We start from the raw sequence: 23,859 nt of genomic DNA on the forward strand, positions 1-23,859 counted from the left end.
GTGTGGTTATTTTCCCCTTTGGATTTTTTAGATGTGGTAACTCAGAAGGTCTTGGTGTATGTACTTTGATGTTTACCGGTGACTTTTCACCTCTATTGTTAAATATGTAGTATCAGTGGCTTACCACTCTTAATAGGATAAAGCGCTTTCTTTAAACTAATGGCAGAGATGACCAAGTTATTTTGAATTGATAAGTTGGCCTGAATTCCCAGATACAGAACACCAGAAGTAATGAGCGTGGCTATAATCCTAAGCAAAGTTTTAGGACCAGGTTTTAACAGTTTCTCAGTTGTGTCCAACTGCAGGTTTTGTGTGGTGTGATGTAACTTTTTTTTGCTGTGCGGTGAGGCATAAGAATCTTTGTTCTCAGATAGGGATAGAATCCCTGCCCCCTGCAGTGGAAGTGTGAAGTCCTACTAATCACTGGACCACCAGGGAACTCCTTGTAATTACTTTTCTATATATAGTTGGCTCATGAACAATGCAGGTTTGATTGGCATGGGCCTGCTTATATACAGACTTTCAATAAATATCTGTTGCTTTATTACACGGTCCATGGTTGGTTGAATCATTTGATATGGAATCTCAGATACAGAGAACTGAGAATTTTCAGCAACATTGGAGATTGGTTATTCAGGGTTCAGCTTGGTCTTCTAAGGGAAATTTGAGTGTAACATATCTCAAGTTCAGCCATACTTTATGCTTAATTGTTCTGCCTAACCAGGTCTCCTAGTAGATGATGTCAGCTAGATATGAGAGAAAACAATTTGAACAGATAAGTAAATGTAGGTAAAATGTAAGGTTGATAGGTGGCAGATATCTTTACAATTTTTAAAAAAACATTTAACAAAAAGCATTTTTAAGAGGTGGTTAGTGACCCAAGGTGGTGTTCTGTTGGGAGTAGTGGTAGTTCTGGACATTTGCCAGATAGATGCCAAGAAGTTTACTTGTCTTGGTTTCCAATTGTACTTCACATTAAGGGATACGAAATTCACAAGGAACCTAGGTATGGTCAGCTGTTTGCAAATCTTTTTATTTGTTAATCTTTGACTTAATGTGCCTCTGTGTGTGTGTGTGTGTGTTTGCCTGTGAACAGTATGGAAAATGTCTAAATTTCATTGGGAAAAATTGGTAATTTAAGAATTTCAGTTACTTTAAAGTTAGCAATCATTAATTTTGGCAGTAGTTTACTCTCAATTTTAAATTTGAACATAATGTGAAAACTACTGATACCTAATGAACTGATGGGGTAGATTATTAGATTAGTGAAATTATTCTCTTGGTATTTATACTTCTCCTTGCTTTTTTTTTTAAAGTTGTCTTCCAGAATTGTGTTCTCCAAAACATCCTTTCATCTCAATGTGGTTTTGAGTTTGTCTTAGCCAGTTGGTGTCATGTTCTCAGTAGTTTTGGTGCCAGTGATGTTAAAGGGGAAAGAATGGGATCTAGATTTTTCTAAATCTAAAGGTTAGAAATGACTTCTGAAGTCTACTAATCCTACAATACTCTGAGCATCTTATTTCCGTTTTGGGTCACAAAACTGGCAATGGAATTTGGATATTCGAGTTTAGAGTGAAAGCCCATTTATTGACTAGCTCAGAAGTTGCTTTCTTGTGCCTAGGCACTGTTCTAGGGATACAAAGGCAGTTTTGGTGCCTTCCTTCGTAGGGCTATCCTTGAACAAGTTTTTTATTTTTTAAACAGGTATCAAGTCCTGAACTGAGGAAAGGTAAGCCTTGTGGGGTAGACTCCCACTTTGTTCTCCATGCAAGGCTTAATGATTCTGATAGTTTATGCTGACAATGCTGAAGAAAGACGTAAGAACACCACAGGTGGTTCCTCTTTCTGCTCTCTGTTCAGTTTGCCACGTTGAGTTGCTCAGTTGCCTTCTGACCAGAATCCAGGTCTTTGGGGGAGGCTGAAGTAAACCCAACATTACACTCCTCCCCTTTGTAGGTGCCATTTCCCAGAGCTGTTGAGAGGGTTTCTTCAGTTGCATCAACTTTGTAGGTCATTTTTGTGTTATCTGTAAAGTTGAAAAAAGGGTCATGGGTTAGGAAGAACAATAGAGTGATTAAAAAACTTGTTATGTCTGGGGGATACTATCAAGTACCCTTAGGGTGTGCTATGTGTTTTTCTCTTATCTCTTGACCACCTCTTTCCCCATGACTTAGTCAAACTGAGGAAAAATTAGGTTTCCCCTCAACAACTCTAAATGATAATACTAGTAACAAAAGGTCTAATAAAGAGCACTAAGGTCTAAAGAGCACCAACTCTTCATCACTCCATCTCCATCATCTTAGTACAAGTGGTACAGTTGGGGAGTTGAGTTCATGTAAGCAATGGTTGACTTGCATTCTGGGAGCCAGTGGGGTCAGGGAGCAAAGTGCTGTACGTGGGAAGTCTTCCCAGAGGTGTTTCCATACCCCTGTTGTGGTGTTGGATTTACTTCTGCCTACATGGTGGTAGCGAGGAGATATGCTTAGGGTTCACTTTTCCCATTTTTCCATCTTTCTAGAAGGGTACAAGGGTCCAAAGCACAAAAACGGACAGATCCTTAAACTTGAACACTACTTGGGCCCAGACAGTATGTGAGATGAGTAATTTTCACTTAGTTTTCTCACAAGGATCTTCCTACATACATTGATTTCTAGAGCCAGAGGCTGCAGAATATGGCCTCTTGGCATTTCAGCCCTTTCTGGTACTAAACTGCAAGCCTGGGGATCTGGAATTTTTTTGTTAAGAGGGTGAAATCTTGAATGGTAACAAATACCTTGAGTTGTTCTTAGAGCAGTATCAGACTGCATACCTACCCACAGCTCTGTAGTTTTCAAGCAGACCTTAGTAAAAGTGGTTCATAAGTAATGATCAGTTATTTATTGGTTTCTTTTTGGCTGCTTGATAACCAAGATTACATCTTTTAAGTTACAGTCTTCATTTGCCTACTATAAGATAAATTCCACCAGGCTAAGTTGTATCTTTCTCCCAGGGTGTGAATCAGTTTCTCTGGGTCTTGAAGAGGTCTTCAAGACATCCTCAAGTTCATGGGAAGTTGAGTCAGTTGAAGAATGAGTGGTTAAATGAATATACAATGTTTAGAGTTACAAAGTACTGAAATATGTTACCAAATGAGATTGAGTTTTCTGGGTTTGAAAAAAGATACTGAAAAAGGATACATATATGTTCACTTTGAGGAAAGGAGTCAATGGGCTTTCTTGAAGTTTGTATCTTGAAGAGAATGAATACTCTTCAGCATCTTAAAAAAGATGCTATTGGCTAGGAATTTGTTAATCCAGTAGTAATTATATTAAATCTAGATTAATAGTTGCCTTTTCATTACTGTGTAACCAGAGTTGGAATCCTCATTTTTTGATTTTGGTTTATTAGACTGCATTGCTTTCATGTTTTCCCTCGTAAAGCAGTGCCAGTGGTGCTGGGACTCTGACCTGGTTTCATGGCTTGAGAACCTACTCTTAACACAGAATCTTACTGATCTCTCAACCATGTAATGCTTAAGACAGTTCTGTCCGATTCATCCTAAATCCTGCATGGTCTCCGCGGTTAAAGCAGCCCAGATCACCCCTGTTCCATGAGGCGAAGTCCATAGCTTACTCTCCCAGCAAAAATGAGATGCACTTATTATGGGTAGTTTTGGTTCTTTGAAATTCCTTCCTGCACATTGGTGCTGTCTGGTTCCTAATAACTTTATGGGTTACAGCCCCTCTTGAAAGGTCCTTGCCAGAGACAGTTGCTGGCAAAGTCATGTCCCAAGTGAGAGCAGAGCAGGGGAATGATTCAGTACTTACCTCTGGAAGGCTTGAATTTCTCATAGCACCTAAAGATGGCGATAAGGAGAAGCCCTTCTCCAGCCTGGAAAATCATGTACAGGAGAGGGAAGAAGAAAAGTGGTCCAATGACTTCAGGGGGGAAGGTCACGTTGAGGATGGTGGAGCAGAGTTGAATATTTTGGCATCCAGTCTCCATGCTGACAGTGCGTTTGCATCTGTTTTGATTAAAAAACAACCAGATGCCTTCAGAGAAGGGACATAAGGGTGCAACTTCACTTGCTCATCTTTCTCCCAAATACTTTCTAAGAGAGGCTGACAGTCCAACACAGAAAGATGGAACTGAAGCACGTGTGGAGTGCACCAGGTTTTGAGAAAAGTCAAATTGACCCATCTCTTGGATCACTAGTCCAGCCTTGTGGAAGATGGTGACTAGTAGGTCCATGTTGGGGAGGTTTTAATGAGGGAATTTTTGATTAGCTTAGAAATCTAGTTTGTCACTTGTGGAATTACCAAAATGAATTTTGGAGAAAATGTCTGGCTATAGGGAGAAAAGATATGAGCCAGTATCATTCATTGGCACATGTTGAGTTATGTATAGGACAGTTAGGATTTCAGCGTAAAGGAGAAGATTGTCTAAATGTCTAGGAACCTTGTTCTGTGGTCCGATTTCTGGCTTGGATGTCTTCAAAACACAACTGAAAGTTTGGTTCCATTATCTGCCTTTAGAACACATTGTCTTTTGCTTTACATTTTATGGGCTATGGGCTAAAGATTGTACTGTTTAATACAACATTTTATTCGCTGAATTGCAATTAGTGATTAAAATAGTTGTTTGCTAAAAAATTGTTAGCACTGTCTCCGCACATTTATTATAGAGTTGCCACCCCAAGGTGGTGTGTTACAACTAAAACCTAGACAGAAAAGGAGGCAAAGGGGAAGGGATCCTTTTCCTCATCAAGGCTTGTCATGAAGACATGGAGCTACTCTGCTGCCGTTTGGTACCAGGGAGTTGGGCAGGTGGTGGAATCTAGGCTCTGCTAGGGAGCACTTCATGAACTGTTCTTCTTTGCATGATTAGATACCTTTGGGTTTTGTTTCTCTACCGTGTTATTCATCCACTACCTTGCCTCCCCACTGTTGAGTCCAAATTTCCTTGTTCCGTTTTTGCATTTGAATATACTGCTTAAAAATTATCTTCCCCAGATTTTGGATGTTTTTTCTGAGAGGTGTGGGACAGTGGAACTAAAACGACAATACCTACCGTCCGTTGAGGCAGAAAAGTGCAGAGAGAAGGTAGCCTAGCAGGAAGCCGATGAAAGGCATCAAGGAGGAGGTGGCCAGCAAGTGTGGTGTCATGACAAACAAGATGCTCTTGCCCACGTTGAGGGCAGAGAGCACTACAACCGCCACGCTGCACAGAAGCAGGAGGATGATCCCCCCCTGCGAATAGGACGAGAAGAAAGGCAGTTAGAAGGGGGTGGGATACGGAGGCGCACAGAGGGCTAGGGAAGCACTGGTGGATACCAAAGGGGGGAGACATTTTAGTAAGCAAATTGAAGTGGAAGAGAACATACAAGACCTTTATCATTATCTTGGATTTCTTATCTGTAGCTGGGCAGCTTCCTGGAGGTCATAGATGTGATTACCACGTTACTGAAAACTCAGCCAGACAGAGTTTCTGATAGACATCTCTGGGTAGTAGGTTTTCAGTGAAGTGCTGTAACTCTGAAGGATGACTATTCAGCCCTCCGGCAAAGTGGGTATTGTAAATGAAAGTTCTCTTTACACACCCCAACAATACTTTGGATGCTCTGGATATTTTGGAATTCAGTAGAAGTTGTTCTTAGAACCTGTCATACTTGTCCTAAATACCTCCTTTATGGGTAGGGACTTTATCTATTTTAGGATGAATCGGATTTCTGGAAGTTGATAAAAGTCATGTGAAGCAAAGCTGGTTAAAGCAGGTAATGAAGTCAGATAATGTGTTTTAGATCTAAATGATGTATAGGGATGAGTGCTTTTCTTGAGTGACATGCAAATTGGGAAAGTTCCTAAAAGGAGTTTCAAATAGCTCAGGTAATAACGGCATCTTTAGGAACAGTGCAGGTCCACCCTACCCCAGGTAAGAGCTGTGAAAGCAACTGTCATCAGGAACAACGGTATGTTTTTGTTTATTTTAAAATGTATGATTTTATAGTTGGATCTTACATACCACTTAGAATTTTCAATAGGTAATTTATTATGAAATTAGAATGTTAAGAATTTTTCCTACTGACAAGGATTCAAGGTTTCAAAGTGTGCTTACATGTCTGCATTTTAGAGAGTGACATCTAAACTGATGAAATATATGCATAAACTTAAGCTCTGTCCCTCTCATCTTCTGAGTTGTGGTGTTTAGTCATTAACTTGTGTCCGACTCTTTGCAACCCCATGGCCTGTAACCGCCAGGCTCCTCTGTCCGTGGGATGTCCCAGGCAAGAATACTGGAGTGGGTTGCCATTTCCTTCTCAGGACGATCTTCCTGACCCAGGGATTGAACCCTCATCTGCAGTGGCAGGCGGATTCTTTACCACTGAGCCACCAGGGAAGCCCCATCTTCTCAGTACTCAATAAAGGTGTGTGCAGCAAACTTTCCTTGAACTTACTGTGTTCTGTAATGGTTATGTTATGGTTCCATTTCCAGCTCATTTCACACTTGTGTTGTATTTCCTAATGTGATTTTTTAAAAAATTGTGGTAAAATATGTAGAACACAAAAGTTGCCCATTTTAACCATTTTTGAGTGTATAATTCAATGACATTAATTACATTCGCAGTGTTGTCCTAGTGACAATTTAATGTTTGTTTATATTGCTCTAATTGCAACTGCGCAGTTAGTTCAGCCTGTGTTTCTAAAGCATGTTGCAACTGATTACTGTGGTGGTTCTGTCCCAGGATAGAAAGGAATCTCACCAGTAACAACATGCTTCAAGTTTTATTGAGAGACTATTAACTGATACAACTGACAGGGAAGCCTGGCATGCTGCAGTCCATGGGGTTGCAAGAAGTCGAACACGACTGTGTGACTGAACAACAAAAATTAACTGATTAACTGCTTAGTTACCCTTGGGTTTTGAGTTAATTTCTCTGTTTGGATTTTTGCCTCTTGGGTTTGTCCTCTACCTGATGTCCATATTTTGTTCTGAAGAGTGTAATGAAGAATGTAGGTGGTATTGGGCTACAAGGATTGTCCGTGAATCCAGAAGCCCTCTTTCTCTGTGTGGGTGTTAATCTCAAGCCCTCATTCTCATTCTCCCACTCTTGGGGCCTTTAGAGTGGTGGTGAGCACAGACATTGGTGTGACCCAGGTGTGAAAACTGGCTTAGCTGTCCTCAAGATGTGTAAACTGGTGAGTCCTTCAGCCTTTTGAGTGAGGCTGACAGCACAGCACCTGGCATCTTGAGTTGTAGCTTGTAGGGAAAGGAGAGGAGTTTAACATCCCAAAGTTTCTTGTCACTCTCAGTCCTGCCATTTGTGAAAATCTCATGTCCGTGAACTCTTGCTAAGAAGAGAGGCCACAGTAGTTTTTTCATAGGTCCCGTGTTTTCTATCACCTGCGTTGCCCTGTCCTTGTTGACTAAAGCTGTGATGAGTGTCCGTCCACTCATGGACAGCCAGCTCAGCTTGCCAGTGATCTGGGAGATAACCGGCCTAACTCCTCCCATGCAGGTGACCTGGTTGGTGAATGACCCCACGAGGAAATCCTTCCTGTCATTTAGAGAGTTTGTAGAGTTACAGAGAGGGGGAGGCAAGAGCAGAGACAAGTGTGAAAATTTTGACAGGGAGCCCCGCAGGCTGCAGAAGTCACAAGGTGGCATAAACTGAGACAGAGTCAGGTCTTTCATCAGTAGCAGCAGGTGTGGGGAAAGCATAGGTAGAGAGGTGAGTCAGTGTCAGGATGGGATCTTTATTATAATGAGAGTGGTGAGTGGCTTATGCTGAGAGTGGTCCTGGACTGTGTCATGCCTCAGGTTCACCAACTTTCTAACTACATAGGCTTGAATAAACTCCTGCATGGGTGAGTTACAGTATAACTTGAATCGCCTTTCCAAATGGTGAAAGTGTTAATTGCTCAGTCGTGTCCAACTCTTTGTGACCCCCTGTAGCCTGCCAGTCTCCTCCGTTCATGGGATCTTCCAGGCAAGAATACTGGAGTGGGTTGCCAGTTCCTTCTCCAGGGGATCTTCCAGACCCAGGGATCACACCTAGGTCTCCCATGTTGCAGGCAGATGCTTTACCATCTTAGCAACCAGGGAAGCCCAAATGGGGCATCCTTAAAATTGTATCTTGGTGTGTCTAAATGTGACCTGTCAGTAGGGAATGCAACTGGTTGAGCAGAGTTGGAACAGATACCTTCTATCACAGCCAGTTATCAGAAGTTGGGTGATTTTGATTTGAAAGGCTCTAGGAGTGTTTGGTATGCAAAGAAGCTGGGACAGTTGTTCCAGCTTGTAACTCACTACATTAGGAAACGGAGAGATTAAGAATGAGCATAGTCCTCAAACGTAAAAGCAAGAAAACTTCAGGCTTTACATCTTGGCCACTTTCTTTTCTCTGCAACCTCACAGGCTTGATACCCTGTTTGGGAGCAATTGATAAATGGGGCTGTTGCCCTTCTGCTTGTCTAACCTTGGAGGTTTGGCCAGCGGCAAAGCAGGTCCCAAGATACATTTTATGTGATTCTTTGTTACTGGCTCCTGTCTTTCCAGTCCAAGTGTATCTCAGACCTTTTAATGTCTTCTGGGATCATTTGCTGTAGAATTGAGTCATGGATGTGTAACAAAACAGGAATGAGAAACATTCCCTGGACCTCAAGTTATTCTATATATGAAATGGAAATAAGGCAGGAGACTACTTCATCTTGAAGCCCTCTCTTGCTTTAAGATCTGAGATTCTTTTTTCCATCATCAGAACACTTAAAAAAAAAAAACAAAAAAACTGAAGTGTACTTGATTTACAATGTTGCGTTCATTTCTGCCATACAGCCAAGTGACTCAGATAAATGTCATATTCTTTTATGTTTTATCACAGGATATTGAATATAGTAGGCTATATAGGCTAATATATAGTAGGCTATGCTATATAGTAGGCCTTGTCCATCCATTCTATATATAATAGTTTACTAATCCTAAACCCCAATTCCATCCCTTCTCTACTACCCCTCTCCTTCTTGGCAACCACAAGTCTGTTCTCTATGTCTGTGAGTCTGTTTCTGTTTCCCAGTTAAGTTCGTTCATGTCATATTTTGAATTCCACATATAAGTGATATCTTAAACAGTATTTGTCATTCTCAGAAGAATACTTAGATCAGGAGACATGTTCTTATATCAGTTGCTTTTGGGGTTCTAGTCTCTGGTTTCACCTATAAAGGGGAGGAGGGCAGAGTTGCTTTAAGTGATACCACAGGTCATTTCACATTTTTATCTTCTGTGATATATTTTTTTCTTTTGTTCCTACATTCCACAAGCTCTTCAGTAAGTGAGATAATAGGTTCATGGTTCTGGTTTTTTGTTTTTCTCCTAATGTGTAGGAGAGACAGGATTTGTCCTTTATTCCTTTGTTTATTCTCGGGCATTAGATGTGAGTGTTGAGAATTCAATGTTAAGACAGCCTTAGGATCTTATTTCTTGCAGGTGGGTGGGGAATAAAAACGAGTGGTATTTGTAATGCAGTATGATAAATGCTACAAGGATTTGGGTGATAAGGGAGCAAATAGGACACAGTTTCTGTCCAAGTTTGTTGGTTAAGAACAACTTCCTAGAGGAGGTGCTAATTGTGTTGAGACTTGAAGGATGTGACCAATGAAAGGTGGTGGTGAGGGAGGTGGGAATTTGGAGGGAGGAGGATTCCAGGCAGAGGGAAGGGCATGTGCAAAGAGAAGAGCTGACACTGGAGAGGTTGGTTGAGACCAAATCAAGAAAGAGCTGAGGAGCCTCATGACTCCTGGGGGAGAATAAGGAACCAGTGAGGGACTTTAAGCAGTGGAGTGACCTGATAGTTTGTTCTTTCCAGACTCGGGTTAAAATTAGGTTAAGAGAACCAGGTTGGAAGTCTGACTAGCTTAGTGAGAGAGAGTGGCCTGGATGAAGACGGTGGATGCAGGGATGGAGAGACATGACTCAAGCAAAAGAAGGCAGAGCTGGCAGTAGGTGATTAGTGTGGGTGGGGAGGGAGAGAGGACATGGAGAATGGCTTTCTGGTTTCTGACTCAGGCAGTTGGGCACATTAAATGCCATTCATTGAGATGATCACACAGGGAGGAGGGAAGAGCAAGCTTGAGGAAATGGTTTAAATTTAAAACATACTGAGTTTTAAACGCCTGAGGCATATTCAGTAGAAAGATTTGCTAGTTAATACTTGGATTCTGGAGTCAGGAGAGACATGAGAGCTGAAGATACTGTTCTGGTGGTCACCAGCTTGTAGACGGCTGTTGAGATGGGCCAGATCTCATGGTGGGAAGGTCCCGGGCTTAGGTAAGAAAAGCAGAAAGCTTGGGCTGAATGCAGAGAAGTAACCTTTGCCAGAGGAACTCACAAGGGAGTTAGAAAAGAAATGCCAGAGAGGTGGTAGGAAAGCAGGTGTCCTGTCACTGAAGCTGAGGAGAAAGATTTCTGAGATGGAGGCAGTGGTCAGCCATACCAAAAGCTGCTAAAAGAAGAGCTGAGACATGTCTGTTGGATTTGGTGAAGAAAGTGGAGTCAGGTGGTCATCAAAATGTGAGTGGATGGGAGACTGAGGAGTAGACATTGATTGATGAAGGTGGTCACTGGAGAACAGCCCTGGGGGCAATGTGGTGGGAGTGGAAGGTAGGTGGGGGCAATGGGTGTCTCCTGGGAGCACAGTTAGGAAGGGGAGGAAAGACAGGTGTTGGCTGAAACAGGAAGTACAGTCCAGTGACTACTTACTAAAAAAAAAGGAGAGATGTAAACCAGAACCGATGTTGACTGGGAAGAATTAATATGGTATCATTCTAGAAATGAGGGTGAGGAGGAGGCTATGGGAATAGAGGATATGATGAATAAAAGGAGATTACTGAGAAGCAGGGGTGAAAACAGAAGATGCTGTCCAGAGCAGAGTGGGATGATCAGCCATTTGGCAGGAGGTTTCACATCTTCCAGCAGGTCGGGAGGGGAACTGTGGCCGTGGTATTAGGACTGCACCAGGGCAAGGGCAAAAATCTACCTTTGGCAATGGTACTGTGAAAATCGAAAGACCGTGGAAACCTGACCAAAACTCTTTGTCTTAGGCCCAAAGCTGCTGCCAAACCTTACGCTTCCAAGTAGTGTACCCTGTACACCGGCTCAAAGGCGTAGACCCAGGGGCAGGAACAAAAACAGGCCTTCAGGGGGCAGAGTTTATCCTGAGGACCAGGTTGGCGCTTGGATCCCAGGGATGAGCAGTGAGCCAGAGGAGAGACTGGTGGGGACTGAGCTCCAAGGTCGTAAGAGTTGGCAGAGGGACCTCTCTAAGAGTCTGTTTTTTCCAAAGGCGAGGCAGTGGCATGATGCCCTCATAGCACTCCCCCACACCCTTTGGGACCAACTCTCCACTTTCCTCCCATCCCATTCCCAAAGTGCTATGAGTATGCCTACCAGCTCTTCTGGTCTCTTCCCCTCCAGCTTCTCATCTAGTCAGCCATGTTTGCCTTTGGTCTCCCTCTGAACTCCTCTATTCAGGCATTTCCTTAGGCTTACCCAAATCGGACCCTTTCTTCATGGTCTGGCTCAAGACCACCTCTCCTTCCATCCTCGAGAGAAGCCTTCCTTGACTACCTGGCCCTTACTAACCTTACCTTGCATTCTGCCAATGCCTGACTGTACACTGTTGGGTCTTGTTTCTCATGTGTTATTGATTTTCTGCGAGTAAACTCTTTGAGGACAGTGAATCCTCAGAGAGTAGCATAAAACTTAGCATCTAGTAGGCACATGATAAAAGCTTAATTTTATTATCAAAATGATTGCATGTTGTGTGTGGTGGTTTCCTTTTTTTCCTGCTAACTCTTCAAAAATACTCTCATGTGCATTAAAGTCTCATGAAGTAGGTTGTATCAGTAGCAGACTTTTTTTTTTAAGCAAAGAAAGAAACTGACACAAAAAGCCCAAATGACTCGGCTCAAGCCATTCACTGCTGTGATGGTGGGGTTCTCACTCCCTGCCCAGACCCCCAGGTTCTTACCTTGGTGACATAGCGTACGTATTGTGGCCGTTTGGATTTGAGGATGATGCCTGTGGTGCAAGGGATGAGAATCAGGATCAGTGATATCATGATGCCGCCGTAGGGCACCTTGTCCTTCAGGGACCCATCATAGATGCCCCTGGAGTAAAGGTACAGGAGGAGGGGCATCATGCCCAGGGCAAAGAATGTGGAGCAGGTCGTCATCACGATACTGAGAGGGAGACATAGGAAAAATGCAGAGAGAGAGATCATTAATTCAGGCATACCTCATTTTATTGCTGTTCACAGTTGTGTTTTTACAAAGTGAGTGAGTGTGGCAATCCTGCATCAAGCAAGTCTATTGGTGCTGATTTTCCAACAGCATTTGCTCACTTCTTGTCTTGTCATGTTTTAGTAAGTTTTGCAGTGTTTCACGCTTATTCACTGTATTTGTTACAGTGATTTTTGATATTACTATTGTAATTGTTTAGGGGCACTATGCATCATGCTCATGTAAGATGGTGAACTTAAAGGATATAAATGTGTGTGTTTTGATTGCTCCCCCTTTTCTCTCTCCTCGAGCCTCCTTATTCCTTGAGACACAATACTGAAATTAGGCCATTTACGAACCATACACTGGTCTCTTAAGTGTTCAAGTGAAAGGTAGAGTTGGATGTCTCTTATGTTTTTAAGTTAAAAGGTAGAAATGTTTACTCTTAGGAAACCCTGTGGATATCCCAGGCAGACAGAAGGCCAGGCTTCTTGCACCAAACTGCCAAGTTGTAAGTGCAAGGGAAAAGTTCTTGAAGAAAATTATAAGTGCTACCATAGCGAACTCACGAATGAGAAGAAAGCAAAACAGCCTTACGGAGAAAGTTGAAGTGATCTAAAGAGACGATCAAACCAGCCACAACAGTCCCTTAAGCCAAAGTTTGATCCAGATCAAGGCCTGCACTCTCTTCAATTCTAGGAAGGCTGAAAGAGGTGAGGAATCTGCAGAAGAAACATAAGCATGTTTCTTGCCATATGCGTATATGTGGAAGTGCAAGGTGAAGTAGCAAGTTCTTACGTAGAAGCTGCAAGTTATCCAGAAGATCTCCCTAAAGTCGTCAATGAAGGTGGCTGTGCTAAACAGATTTTCAGTGCAGATGAAACTGTTCTATCAGAAGAAGATGCATCTACAGCTGCCATAGATAGCAACTCCTCTGATGGATCTGTGCAGAGTTAACAGAAAATCTTCAGGAAAGGATTCACTGTTCTAGATGGCCATTCATGATTCTTGGAAAGAGGTCAAAATATCAATGTTACAGGAGTTTAAAAGAAGTTAACTTCAACCCTCATGGATGACTTTGAGCAATTCAAAACTTTAGTGGAGAAAGCGACTACAGATGTGACTGTGGTGAAAATAGCAAGAGAACAAGAAGTGGAGCCTGGAGGTGTTACTGGGTTGCTGCAGTCTCATGGTAGAACTGGAATGGATAAAGAGTTGCTCTTTACGGATGAGCAAAGAAAGTGGTTTCTTGGGATGGAATCTACAACTTGTGAAGATGCTGTGAAGATTGTTGGAATGACAACAGAGCATTTAGCATTTTACGTAAACTTTGTTGATAAAGCAGTGGCAGGGTTTGAAAGGACTTCAGTTTTGATAGAAGTCCTATTGTGGATAAAATGCTGTCAAACAGTGAAATCATTTGTGAAGAAAGAGAAGGGAAGAGTCAATCAATGGGGCAAACTTCATTGGTTTATTTTAAGAAATTGCCACAACCACTCTCACCTTCAGCAACTACCATCCTGATCAATCAGTAGCTGTCAACTTTGAGGCAAAACCCTCTACTGGCCAAAACATTACCATTTGCTGAAGCCTCAGATGATGGTTAGCATTTTTAGCAATAAAAAATTTTAAAATTAAGGTATATAAATTTTTATAAACACAATGCTATTGCACCTTTAATAAGTCACAGTATAGTTTAAACATAATATGTATATGCACCAGGAAACCAAAAAATTCACATGACTTACATTATTGTGATATTCTGCTTTATGGTGGTGGTCTGGAAATGAACTTGCAGTATCTCCAAGGTATGCCTGTACTATTTGTGGAGTGCTTGCTATATGCCAGGCATGGTGTGAAGAACCTTACATACATTGCTTTGTTTCCTCTTCCCAGTAGTTTTAGGAGGTAAGCATACTATCACCTTTTTACTGATGAGGAGAAAGCTGGGGACTTGAAGGGTTGTGACTTGCCCAGGATCACAAAGGTAGGAAGGCTGAGGCAGGATTTGAACCCAGGTCCCTGTACACTTCACTGTGAAAGTGAAAGTGAAGTTGCTCAGTCGTGTCTGACCTTTTGCGACCCCATGCACTGTAGCCTACCAGGCTCCTCTGTCCATGGCATTTTCCAGGCAAGAATACTGGAGTGGGTTGTCATTTCCTTCTCCAGGAGATCTTCCCAACCCAGGATTGAACCCGGGTCTCCCCCGTGGTAGGCTGGTGCTTTACCATCTGAGCCACCCGGGAAGTCTTCTACACTTCACTGTGGAAGGAGCCATTTTGATCTCCTCTGTAATAGAACTGTTTTTGCTCTCTGTACTTGCATATATGCACAGCCCATTTTGGAAAAAGCTGTGCGATCCCATTGCTGACTATAGCCCCTTGGATTGTAGAATAACACCTGACCTACAGTGGCTAAGTGTCTGCCTTTAGAGCCTAGGGCATGGCTGGACATGGTGGTTCTGTCTAACTAAAATAACAGATCAAGCACATCAAGAACATTTTCTCTCAGGGAGTTTGAATGTATACACAATGATAGAGCACCTGGTCTTTGAGAGTGGGTGGCATGGGAGGGATGGTCAGGCAAACCAAAAGCATGCAAAGAAAAAGCAGTAAACAGAGGCTGTGATTAAGTGTGAAAGCCACTCAGTCATATCCAGCTCTTTGTGACCCCATGGACTATACATCCATGGAATTCTCCAGGCCAGAATACTGGAGTGGGTAGCCTTTCCCTTCTCCAGGGGATCTTCCCAACCCAGGGATCGAACCTAGGTCTTCCACATTGCAAGCGGATTCTTTACTAGCTGAGCCACAAGGGAAGCCCACTACGATTTAAGAGAACTGTTAAAAAAAAAAAAAAAAATGAATTGAAGGAGCACAGTAGTAGAGTATTAGAGAAGGCAGCAACCCACTGTCAAGTGACAAGATACTCTGGTCATCAGACCTGTTTTGTATCTTGAGTATTCTAGTTCCCAACACTTGAGGGTTTCTCAGGTGGTGCCTATTGGTAAAGAACCTACCTCCCTGCCAATAAAAGAGATAGATGTAAGAGATGTGGGTTCGATCCCTGGGTTGGGAAGAGCCCTTGGAGGAGGGCATGGCAGCTCACTCCAGTATTCTTGCCTGGACAATCCCATGGAGCCTGGCAGGCGACAGTCCAGTCTGGGAGTCACAAAGAGCCGCACATGACTGAAGCGACAGCACACATGTGCACACACACCCAACACTGATACTCTCATGTCCCTTACCTTTTGGCTTATTCTTAACATTATTTATGGTAAATTGAGTGCGAGTCTCAGATCCTGAATAATAATGTGTCTTCCCAGTTCTCATTTGTATCCTAACTGTCCTATTGCCATCTGCATTTGGTATCTCATTCTTGTTAATCGCAGAACACTGTGTAGGAAGAGGCTCTCCAGAAAGACCAACAGAGAGGAAGCTGCTAGAGAACATTCTTGGCTTTGAGACATTCACTTTACAATATATGCTCTGGCTTCCATTCCAGTGAGTAGGTTGGGGATGAGGGCTTGATAAGACCCCAGGAAAGCCACGCTAAGTGTGCGTCCCTCCTCTCCATAGCCCTATTCACTATCTACACTTATTCATTGTTTTCACAGAGATCAAATATGACTTAAATGACTGTCAACTACATCCTAGTCCAAAGGGTCTGGAGTATAGCCATCAAGAACACAGTTGGTGGATGTATATCACAAGGAGTAAGAAGCTGAGGAGAGACCCTCAAAAGATACTGTAGACTGAATAATGGGACATCCCCCCAACATACTCATGAACCCCTAAAACACTTGAGCACATACTCCAGCTTGTAAGAAACTGAGGGAGGTTTCCCGGGACTAGAAACAAAGAATGTCGAGTAATTAGTAGGCTTGTGCTGAAGCTGCAGCATGTGGAGGAGTAGATGGTAGGGTGTTAGTCTTGGTTATCTGGTGTTTAGGTTTTAATACCCAAGGGAGGGGCCAGAGTTGAGACTTTAAGCCTATGAAAAAAGGAGAGGTGAAACAAATGTTTACTCAGTAGTCAATACTCCAAAAGGACTATTGGAAAAATAGAACATCTAATTCTCTTATGGTTGAATATGAAATCATAATGCAAAAGAAGAATTGGAAATATTTGGAAAAAAGAAGTAGAAGAATATAGTATTTTAAAATATGGATAGATGACAGAGGATGAGATGGTTGGATGGCATCACCAACTCGATGGACATGAGTTTGAGCAAGCTCCGGGAGTTGGTGATGGACAGGAATGCCTGATGTGCTGCAGTCCATAGGGTCGCAAAGAGTTTGACACCACTGAGCAACTGAGCTGAACTGACTTTGGATTGGGCAATGATTTCTTAGATGTGATACCTAAAGCACAGGTAACCAAAGGAAAAACAGGTAACTGACTTCAAAACTTAAAAAACTGCTTCAAAGGATACTCAAAATAAGTCTCTCACATAATGGGAGAAAATATTTGCAAATCACGTTAAGTGTCCAGTAGCCAGAATAAAGTGGTAATGAGATACCACTTCACACCCACTAGTAGAGCTAAACAATAAAAAGATATGGATAAGTCTTGGTGAGAATGTGGAGAAACTGGAATCCTCTTCTGTTTTTGATGAGCATGTAAAAATGGTATAACTACTCTGGAAAAGTTTGACAGCTCTAAAAAAGTTAAACATAGAGTTATCTATCATATGTCCCAGTAATTCTGCTTCTTGGTATATACCCATAAGGAAAGCATATGTTTACACAAGTACGTACAAGTGTTCATAGCAACATTAGTTATAGCTGAAAAGTGGAAAATAAAATATTGATGGATAAGCAAATTGTGGTGTATTCAACTATCACATAGATGAATCTTGAAAACATGGCAAGTGAAGGAATCAAAAACATAAAAGGCTAGGTATTATATGATTCCATTTACATGAAATCTATAGGGACAGAAAATAGATTTGTGGTTGCTGGGGGCTGGAGTGAGAGAATGGGGAGTGACTGCTAATGTGTTTAGGTTTCTATGGGGGATGATTAAAATGTTCTGGAATTACTGGTGATAGTCGTGCATCGTGAATATACTGTAAACTACTAACTTATACACTTTAAAAAGGTGAATTTTATGGTGTGTGAATTATATCTTAAAAAATAATATTAAAAACCTAGAGGACAGATAAATTCATCCTTAGAGGAAAATTTATAGAAAAAGTTAATGAGCTAAGCATTTTATTCAAGAGTTGGAAAGAGAAAGTAAACCCAATGAAAGTAAGAGAAAATATTAAAGATGAGAGAATAAGCTTTAAAAATTATATAAATTAATTGAGAATCAATTACACCAAGAGCAGGTTCTTTACAAAGTCCGATAATATCTTATGGCAAGACTAGCCAAGAGAAAGGAGAATGGGCACAAATTGGTGTTAGTATGAATGCAAAAAGAAATATAATTTCTGATACAATAGAGATTTTAGAGGACCATAGAAGAAATCAAGGATAGTCTTATATTTTCATTTTTCTCTTCAGACTGAATGGACAATTTCCTGGGAAATATAATCTACAAAAACTAACTTAAAATGAAGTTGAAAACCCGAATCAATTTAAACTCACTAAAGACATTTAATAAACGCTTTGAAACCTATTATCCAAACGTCACAAAAAATGTATATGATTTTACAGTAGAGTTCTGCTAAACATTCAAAGTACAGATCGTCTCAGTCTTATAGAGAGTAAAGAAAGGGGAAACATGGCCCAAATTATATATGATTAGTATGATTTTAGAACCAAAGGTAAAAAAGTCACATTATGAGAAAGGAAAATTAGGGACCATTCTCATTTACAAACACAGAAGCAAAAGTCACAAAATGTTACCTAGTGAATCTAGCCATACCTTTATAAAATAGTACAATGAACAAAATGGGTTTATCCCAGCAATATAAAAATGGTTTAATACTAGGCAATCTACTGCTATGTTCACTGCATTATTGGATTAAGGAAAAAAATGGTATCATAGATATAGAAAAGTGTCATTCAACAAAATTTAGTGTTCATGCATGGTAAAAATCAGCACACTAGCAACAGAATGGATTCCCTTTACCTGAAAAGGGTTATTTTGTCAAAAAATCTACAGGAAATAGAAAACCTAATGGTGAAAAATTAGAAGGAATAAAGGTAGGATACCTGTTCTCATCACATCACTGCTGTTAATTACACGTCTTTGCTAGCATTGCAAAACAAGAGATAGGAAAACTATATAGATGGGAAAGGAAGAAACTAAAATATGCCAATGATATAACTGTCCACAGAGGAAATTCAAGTGATTTTCTATTATAACTACTAAATAGAATCCATGAAATTCTAAATACATTAGCAATAAAAAATCAATTAAAAAATTGAGTTCTGATATACTATGAAAAATTATTAGTGAATTTTTAATTATATGGCAGAACTTCCTAATATGAAATGATTGAATAAAAGGAAACCTATGTCAGTTTCATGGATGGGAAGATTCAGTACTGATCTATAAGTTTAATGCAAACTTAATCAAATTTTCAGAAATAACTTTTGTCAACTTGAGAGTCTCAAAATTCAAGTGATGACTAAAGGGTCAAGAATAATTAACGTAATTTCCAAGAATAACAAGGTAGGGCAACTCCTTTCAGTTATCAAGGTTTATCATAAACTTGTGATTAAGAAAATGTGATATTGGTGCAATAGCCACATAAAATACAAGAGAGATCCAGACATAAACCCATGCTTATTTGAGCATCTGATCAACAAGAGATGGCGTTACAAGTTGCTGGAGAAAAATTCACTGATCTTAGGAATTTTCTCTATTCACATGGAAAAGATAAAATTAGATTACAGAATACATACTAATAAATTGAAGATCTTCATGTAAGATGCAAGGCTTTAAAACTTTTCAAACATAGGTGAATGTATGTATGACCTTGAGGGCAGTAAAGGGTTTCTTAAATAATCCCCAAAATATAAAATGTCAAGGAAAAATATTAATATAGTTGGTTAAATTAAAATATGCACTCTTTTATATCATCAAAAACATAAGGATAAGCACCAAAAAAAGCAAGTTGTCAAATGATATGGGTAGTATGATACAGTTCATATAAAGTTTAAAAACATACAAATGCAGGAGTGTATCTTGCTGATGGATATATACATACGTAGTAATAGTATAAAATATAAATATAAAAGGGCTCATGGGAGTGCTGAAAGTCAAATCCTGGGAGGTGCTCCGGTGAGTAGGGAGAGGGGAATGAGATTGGGAAGGGCATTCGGTGGGCTATAGCGCTAGCTATTGATCTCTGCCTGGGAGAAAGGCCACACACGAAACTTGTGTGCTTGTTTTGATGACCTTGAACAGGAGTCATGCTTACTTTGGCTTGGCATGTCGAGAGCTTTGGAATTTGCTCTGGGACTTGGTGTGCCTTGGTGGGGGTGTGTGTGGGAGCCGTGCTCCCAGACCTCCTGATACCTCCTCTGCACGTGCAAGGGCTGGACTCTTGACCTAAATTTCCGGTATCTGTGATGGCCGTGATCATGTTAACCCTGAAGGGCAGTGCTGGGAGGGCAGTCCTGTTGTAGCTCTGAGACTGGAACCTGTCGCATAGTAACATTGTGAATCTGGATTTCAGGCAGATTCTTTACCAACTAAGCTACCAGGAAAGCTGGCAACCCTTCTGCATCAGAATTAAGATATGGTCCAGGTTTCTCTCTACAGGACCCAGAGTCTGCTATGGACCCTGTCTAGGGGTCCAGGGACCAGGGGGAATGGAGCACATTTCTTTTTTTTTTTTTTTAAACCTTTCTGCTTAAATTCTCAGAGCACTTCACACAGCCTCCTTTGGGGCAACTGTATATACCCTGCTTGAGGGACAGGTTCTGCGCTCCTGTTAACAGGTGCTGGCGGCAGAAGCTGAGGGAGCGGTGAGGGAAGCGGTCAGTCTCTGTGGTGAAGTGGGAGACTTTGGGGAACCCGAGAAGCTTCTGTCTCCCCCTGCCTAGTCTGTCATGGTAGGGAGAGCTGTGAGAATCCTTGGGTTGTCTCCACAGCCATTGGCTCTGCTGTTCGCTGTAGGCTGGATGAGGGGTGGGGGGAGCAGGTGAACTTGAGGGTTGGCATAGGTGGTCGTCAAAGGGGCCCAGTTCCCGCTGGCCCTCTCTCCTCTGTCCCCCAGGGAGGGCACGTTCTCTTGCCTATGGGTCTTTTTTGGAGTATGACTCTCAGCATCCTACAGGAAAGAGCTGCTGTCCCTGGCTGCCTTGAGAGGTCCACCCCGGGGGGCGCCCAGCCTCCTGAAATGTACTTTCTCCTCCTTCCCCCACGAGGGTCTCCCTCAGCCTCACTCCAGCTGTGAGGCAGAATGACAGGCAAGAGAGACCCTGGGACTGGCTCTGGACACAGCTTGCCCATGGATTCTCGGTGGAAGCCTCTGGCAAGTCTCTGGACTTCAGCTTTCTCACGTGTAAAGTGGATTCGGTCTCAACATTCCTTTCTAATCCAGATGGGAATAACATGGTATTGTACACAAGCCTCAAACCCGTAGCCTCTGGGTGGCATCTGGGCCTCTGATATGTACAGTTTGGCTTGCATAGCATTTTAAAAACTTTGAAATCATTGCCAACAATTAAAAATTTGGAGATTTCACCTTCAAAGGGTGATTCCATCTTCTCCTGAAAATCAGGAAGCTATGCCGGCCATGAGTCCCTGATCCCACAACACCCACGGCAGAGATGGATGGCATATGCCCTGTGTAGGGAGGCCCACGCCTCCGAGGCTGGCGGTCACCCCCCAGGCATTGAAGATATTTGAGTGAAAGCACAGGCTTTGGAGCCCCCAGACCTTGGATAAATGTATTAACCTCTGTAAGGCTCAGTTTCCTCATCTCTAGAATGGATCTCCTTACAGCACCTCCTCATGGAAGCTGTATCAGGATCCCACGTAGAGTGTTTGGCCCATTGCCAGGCTGTCTTTTATTATCAGCACCATTATCATTACTATAATACCTGTAACAAGTTGTCCCAGGTGAAGAACTCAATCTGGAATTTGAAGTTTTTGGCTGCTTGTGATGGTGGAGGGTGAGTGGGGTCAGAGGCCTGGTTTCATGTGCGTGGAAGGTTGGTCTGTGGGAAGGGGCTTTATGGCAGAAGGTGGCTGTCCTGCAAAGCACTATCTCTTGAGGGGCCTAGGTGGAGGTGACAATTCCCACGTATCCAGACCAGGACCCTGAGCAAGAGAGCATGAGTCCCTGGAGGCTCCGCTGGTGGAGGCTTAGAGCCTCAGAAAAGCAGGCATTGCCAAAGGGACCTTATTGGTCCACTGGCTCAAGAGACTGGGACATCTGGTCACTCACACTTAGAGACTCTCCTATGCTTTACACTGCCTCCCACCTCCCCACCCGCCCGCCCAGCTCTGCTGATACAGAGCCATAAGGCCCTGAGTACCCTGCCAGGCTCCTCTGTCCATGGGGATTCTCCAGGCAAGAATACTGGAGTGGGTTGCCATGTTCTCCAGATCTTCCCAACCCAGAGATTGAACCCAGGTCTCCTGCATTGCAGGTGAATTCTTTACCAGCTGAGCTACCAGGCAAGCTTGCAACCCTTCTACATCAGAATTAAGGTATGGTTCAGGTTTCTCTGTATGGGACACAGGCTGAATTTGACCTTGTCTAGATCAGGTCAGGGGCTTGTTCTGCAGCAGGAAGAACCTGGATCAGATAAGGAGAAGAACTTCCTCACAGTAGGTGGTTGAATACTGGACATGTTCCTGTGAGAAACTGTACAAACCAGGCTCTCTCTCCATCAAACACCTCAGTGAGGGTTGAATTATATGGGTGGAGAGTCCAGAGCTTCTCAGGCGGCAGGTCCAGGTAACCCCCATGATCACTATCATTTTTTCATTTAAGAATCAGCTCCAGCATCACTTGGCATCACCAAGAAGAGGATTCCCTACTTGGCTGGTTTCGTTAGTACAGTTCAGTCAGGGGCAGGGTAGTGACAGGCACAAGCAGATGGACTGTCTTGAATTTACTGCCCTGCCTGGCATGGAATAGCCTCTTCACTGAGGACTGAACCATAAGAGACAGGCTTGAGATGGACAATTAAGTAAGAGCCAGAGCTTTTGTGCTGGTGAGTTTTCTTCAGCCAGCAGAAGCTGCTGCTGTAGCTGGAGCTGGTCTGACATGGCCTTTCCCTGGGAAGCATTCCAGACCAGAGTCCCACCCTTTGGAAGGACTGGTATTCAGCCGCCCCTTGCAGGATTCCACCCTCACTGACTTCTGCTGTAATGGTTTGGGTGTGGGGATGCTGCTGTTGCCTCCTCCCACTTTGGTTGAGGTGAGGCTCATCCTGACATGGGACCCTGACCTGGTGCTGGGGGACTCCAGGATCTACCTGGCTGTGTCTTTGCATTGAAGGGTTCTTGCCTCTGATGGGTGGAGAAGGGAGGTTCAGAGAGGACAGCCACTTGCACAGACAGTTTGGGATCTTTGGCAATTCCTTCCTGCTCCGCAGGAACTGGAGGTGCTCTTTGGTTCTGAGCTGCCTTGATATCCTTGCAGATCTTTGGAACTAATCTACACTCCCTTTTGTATCTCTGGTCTTGAAGCAGAATTCTGCCCACCCTGGCAGATGGGTGAAAGTTCACCAGAGGTCCCTTTGCTTTAAATCAATAGAGTATTCCTTCAAGACAGTCCTTGGGCTCCATTTGAGACAACCCTGGGAGTAGGGGTGGGGTCTCTCCAGGATGTCCCTGGACCAGCTGAGCCCCTTTGGCTTGGAGCCTAAGCCCAAGATGTACCCCAGCTCCTGCCCCCAGCCCAGTGTTAGCTTTTGACAATAAATGGCTGCCACCCCCTGCCCTAGCAGCTTCCCAGCCCCCATTCACTCCCCTCCTGGCTCTTCGCCTTGACTGCAATCTCCCCAGGTCGCTCCCTCCTCACCCCCAGTCTTACCTCAGGTTCATGTCCCCCTTTATGGCCAAGGTGAAGATGTTGGAGAGGTTCCCCCCTGGCGAGCAGCCACAGATCAGGATGGCCAGGGCCTCAACGTTGGTCAGCTGGAAGAACTTGCCCAGTCCAAAGGCAGTGAGGGGCATGATGCCAAACTGCGCCACCAGGGCGACGGCCAGCCCCTTGGGCCTCCAGAAGTGCGCCTTGATCTTGCTGAACTCCATGGTGCAACCCAGCGAGAGCATGATGGTTAACAGCATGATCACCAGAATGACGCTCAGTGCCCGGTCGGTGGGCCGCTTGCCGAAGTTGTGTGGGAGGGAGAAGTTGAACGGGGAAGACTCGTTGAAGGCCTCCATCCTCCTGGACAGCAGCGGTGGAAGAAAGACTGAAGTTCCCGCGCACCCCTGGCTGGTCTGCTGACTCCCTGCCCTGCCCAGTCCTTGCTGGGTGCCTTCCTCAATCGTTTCCCAGGGCAGGGAGTTTCAGGGCAAAATGTAGATCTGAGCAAATAGAAGGATTATGCAACTGGCTGTTCTTTCTCTGGATTTGGCTGCAAAAGTGTGCCCAGAGCCTTTTTTGTAGGGCTATTCTTGCCCCTCCTGAATTCCTCAGCTTCTGCCTTCCTGGGTGCCACTCACAGCTCTTCTTACCTCCT

At 43.1% G+C, this 23,859-nt stretch overlaps 1 protein-coding gene across 1 annotated transcript; it reads right to left on the reverse strand.

Annotated features, from left to right (window-relative positions):
* Positions 1 to 1,007: 1,007 nt before the first annotated feature.
* Positions 1,008 to 23,859, reverse strand: SLC10A1 (solute carrier family 10 member 1). Its single transcript, XM_043472396.1, has 5 exons — positions 23,205 to 23,859; positions 12,002 to 12,212; positions 5,050 to 5,228; positions 3,807 to 4,003; positions 1,008 to 2,026 (listed from the first exon to the last, which is right to left on the reverse strand). The coding sequence occupies exons 1-5, from the start codon at positions 23,558 to 23,560 to the stop codon at positions 1,857 to 1,859; spliced, it is 1,113 nt and encodes a 370-aa protein (XP_043328331.1). The 5' UTR covers positions 23,561 to 23,859; the 3' UTR covers positions 1,008 to 1,856.

The sequence above is a fragment of the Cervus canadensis genome, chromosome 6, assembly GCF_019320065.1.
Source record: "Cervus canadensis isolate Bull #8, Minnesota chromosome 6, ASM1932006v1, whole genome shotgun sequence".
Classification (NCBI taxonomy): domain Eukaryota; kingdom Metazoa; phylum Chordata; class Mammalia; order Artiodactyla; family Cervidae; genus Cervus; species Cervus canadensis.

Excerpts from the sequence above, each read along its gene's own strand:
- SLC10A1 (XM_043472396.1), bottom strand. The coding sequence starts at position 23,560 with ATGGAGGCCTTCAACGAGTCTTCCCCGTTCAACTTCTCCCTCCCACAC. Across the intron at positions 5,229-12,001 it reads ACGTACGCTATGTCACCAAG|GGGGGGATCATCCTCCTGCT; the intron begins GTAAGAACCTGG and ends TCCTATTCGCAG. Across the intron at positions 2,027-3,806 it reads GAAATTCAAGCCTTCCAGAG|ATAACACAAAAATGACCTAC; the intron begins GTAAGTACTGAA and ends TCAACTTTACAG.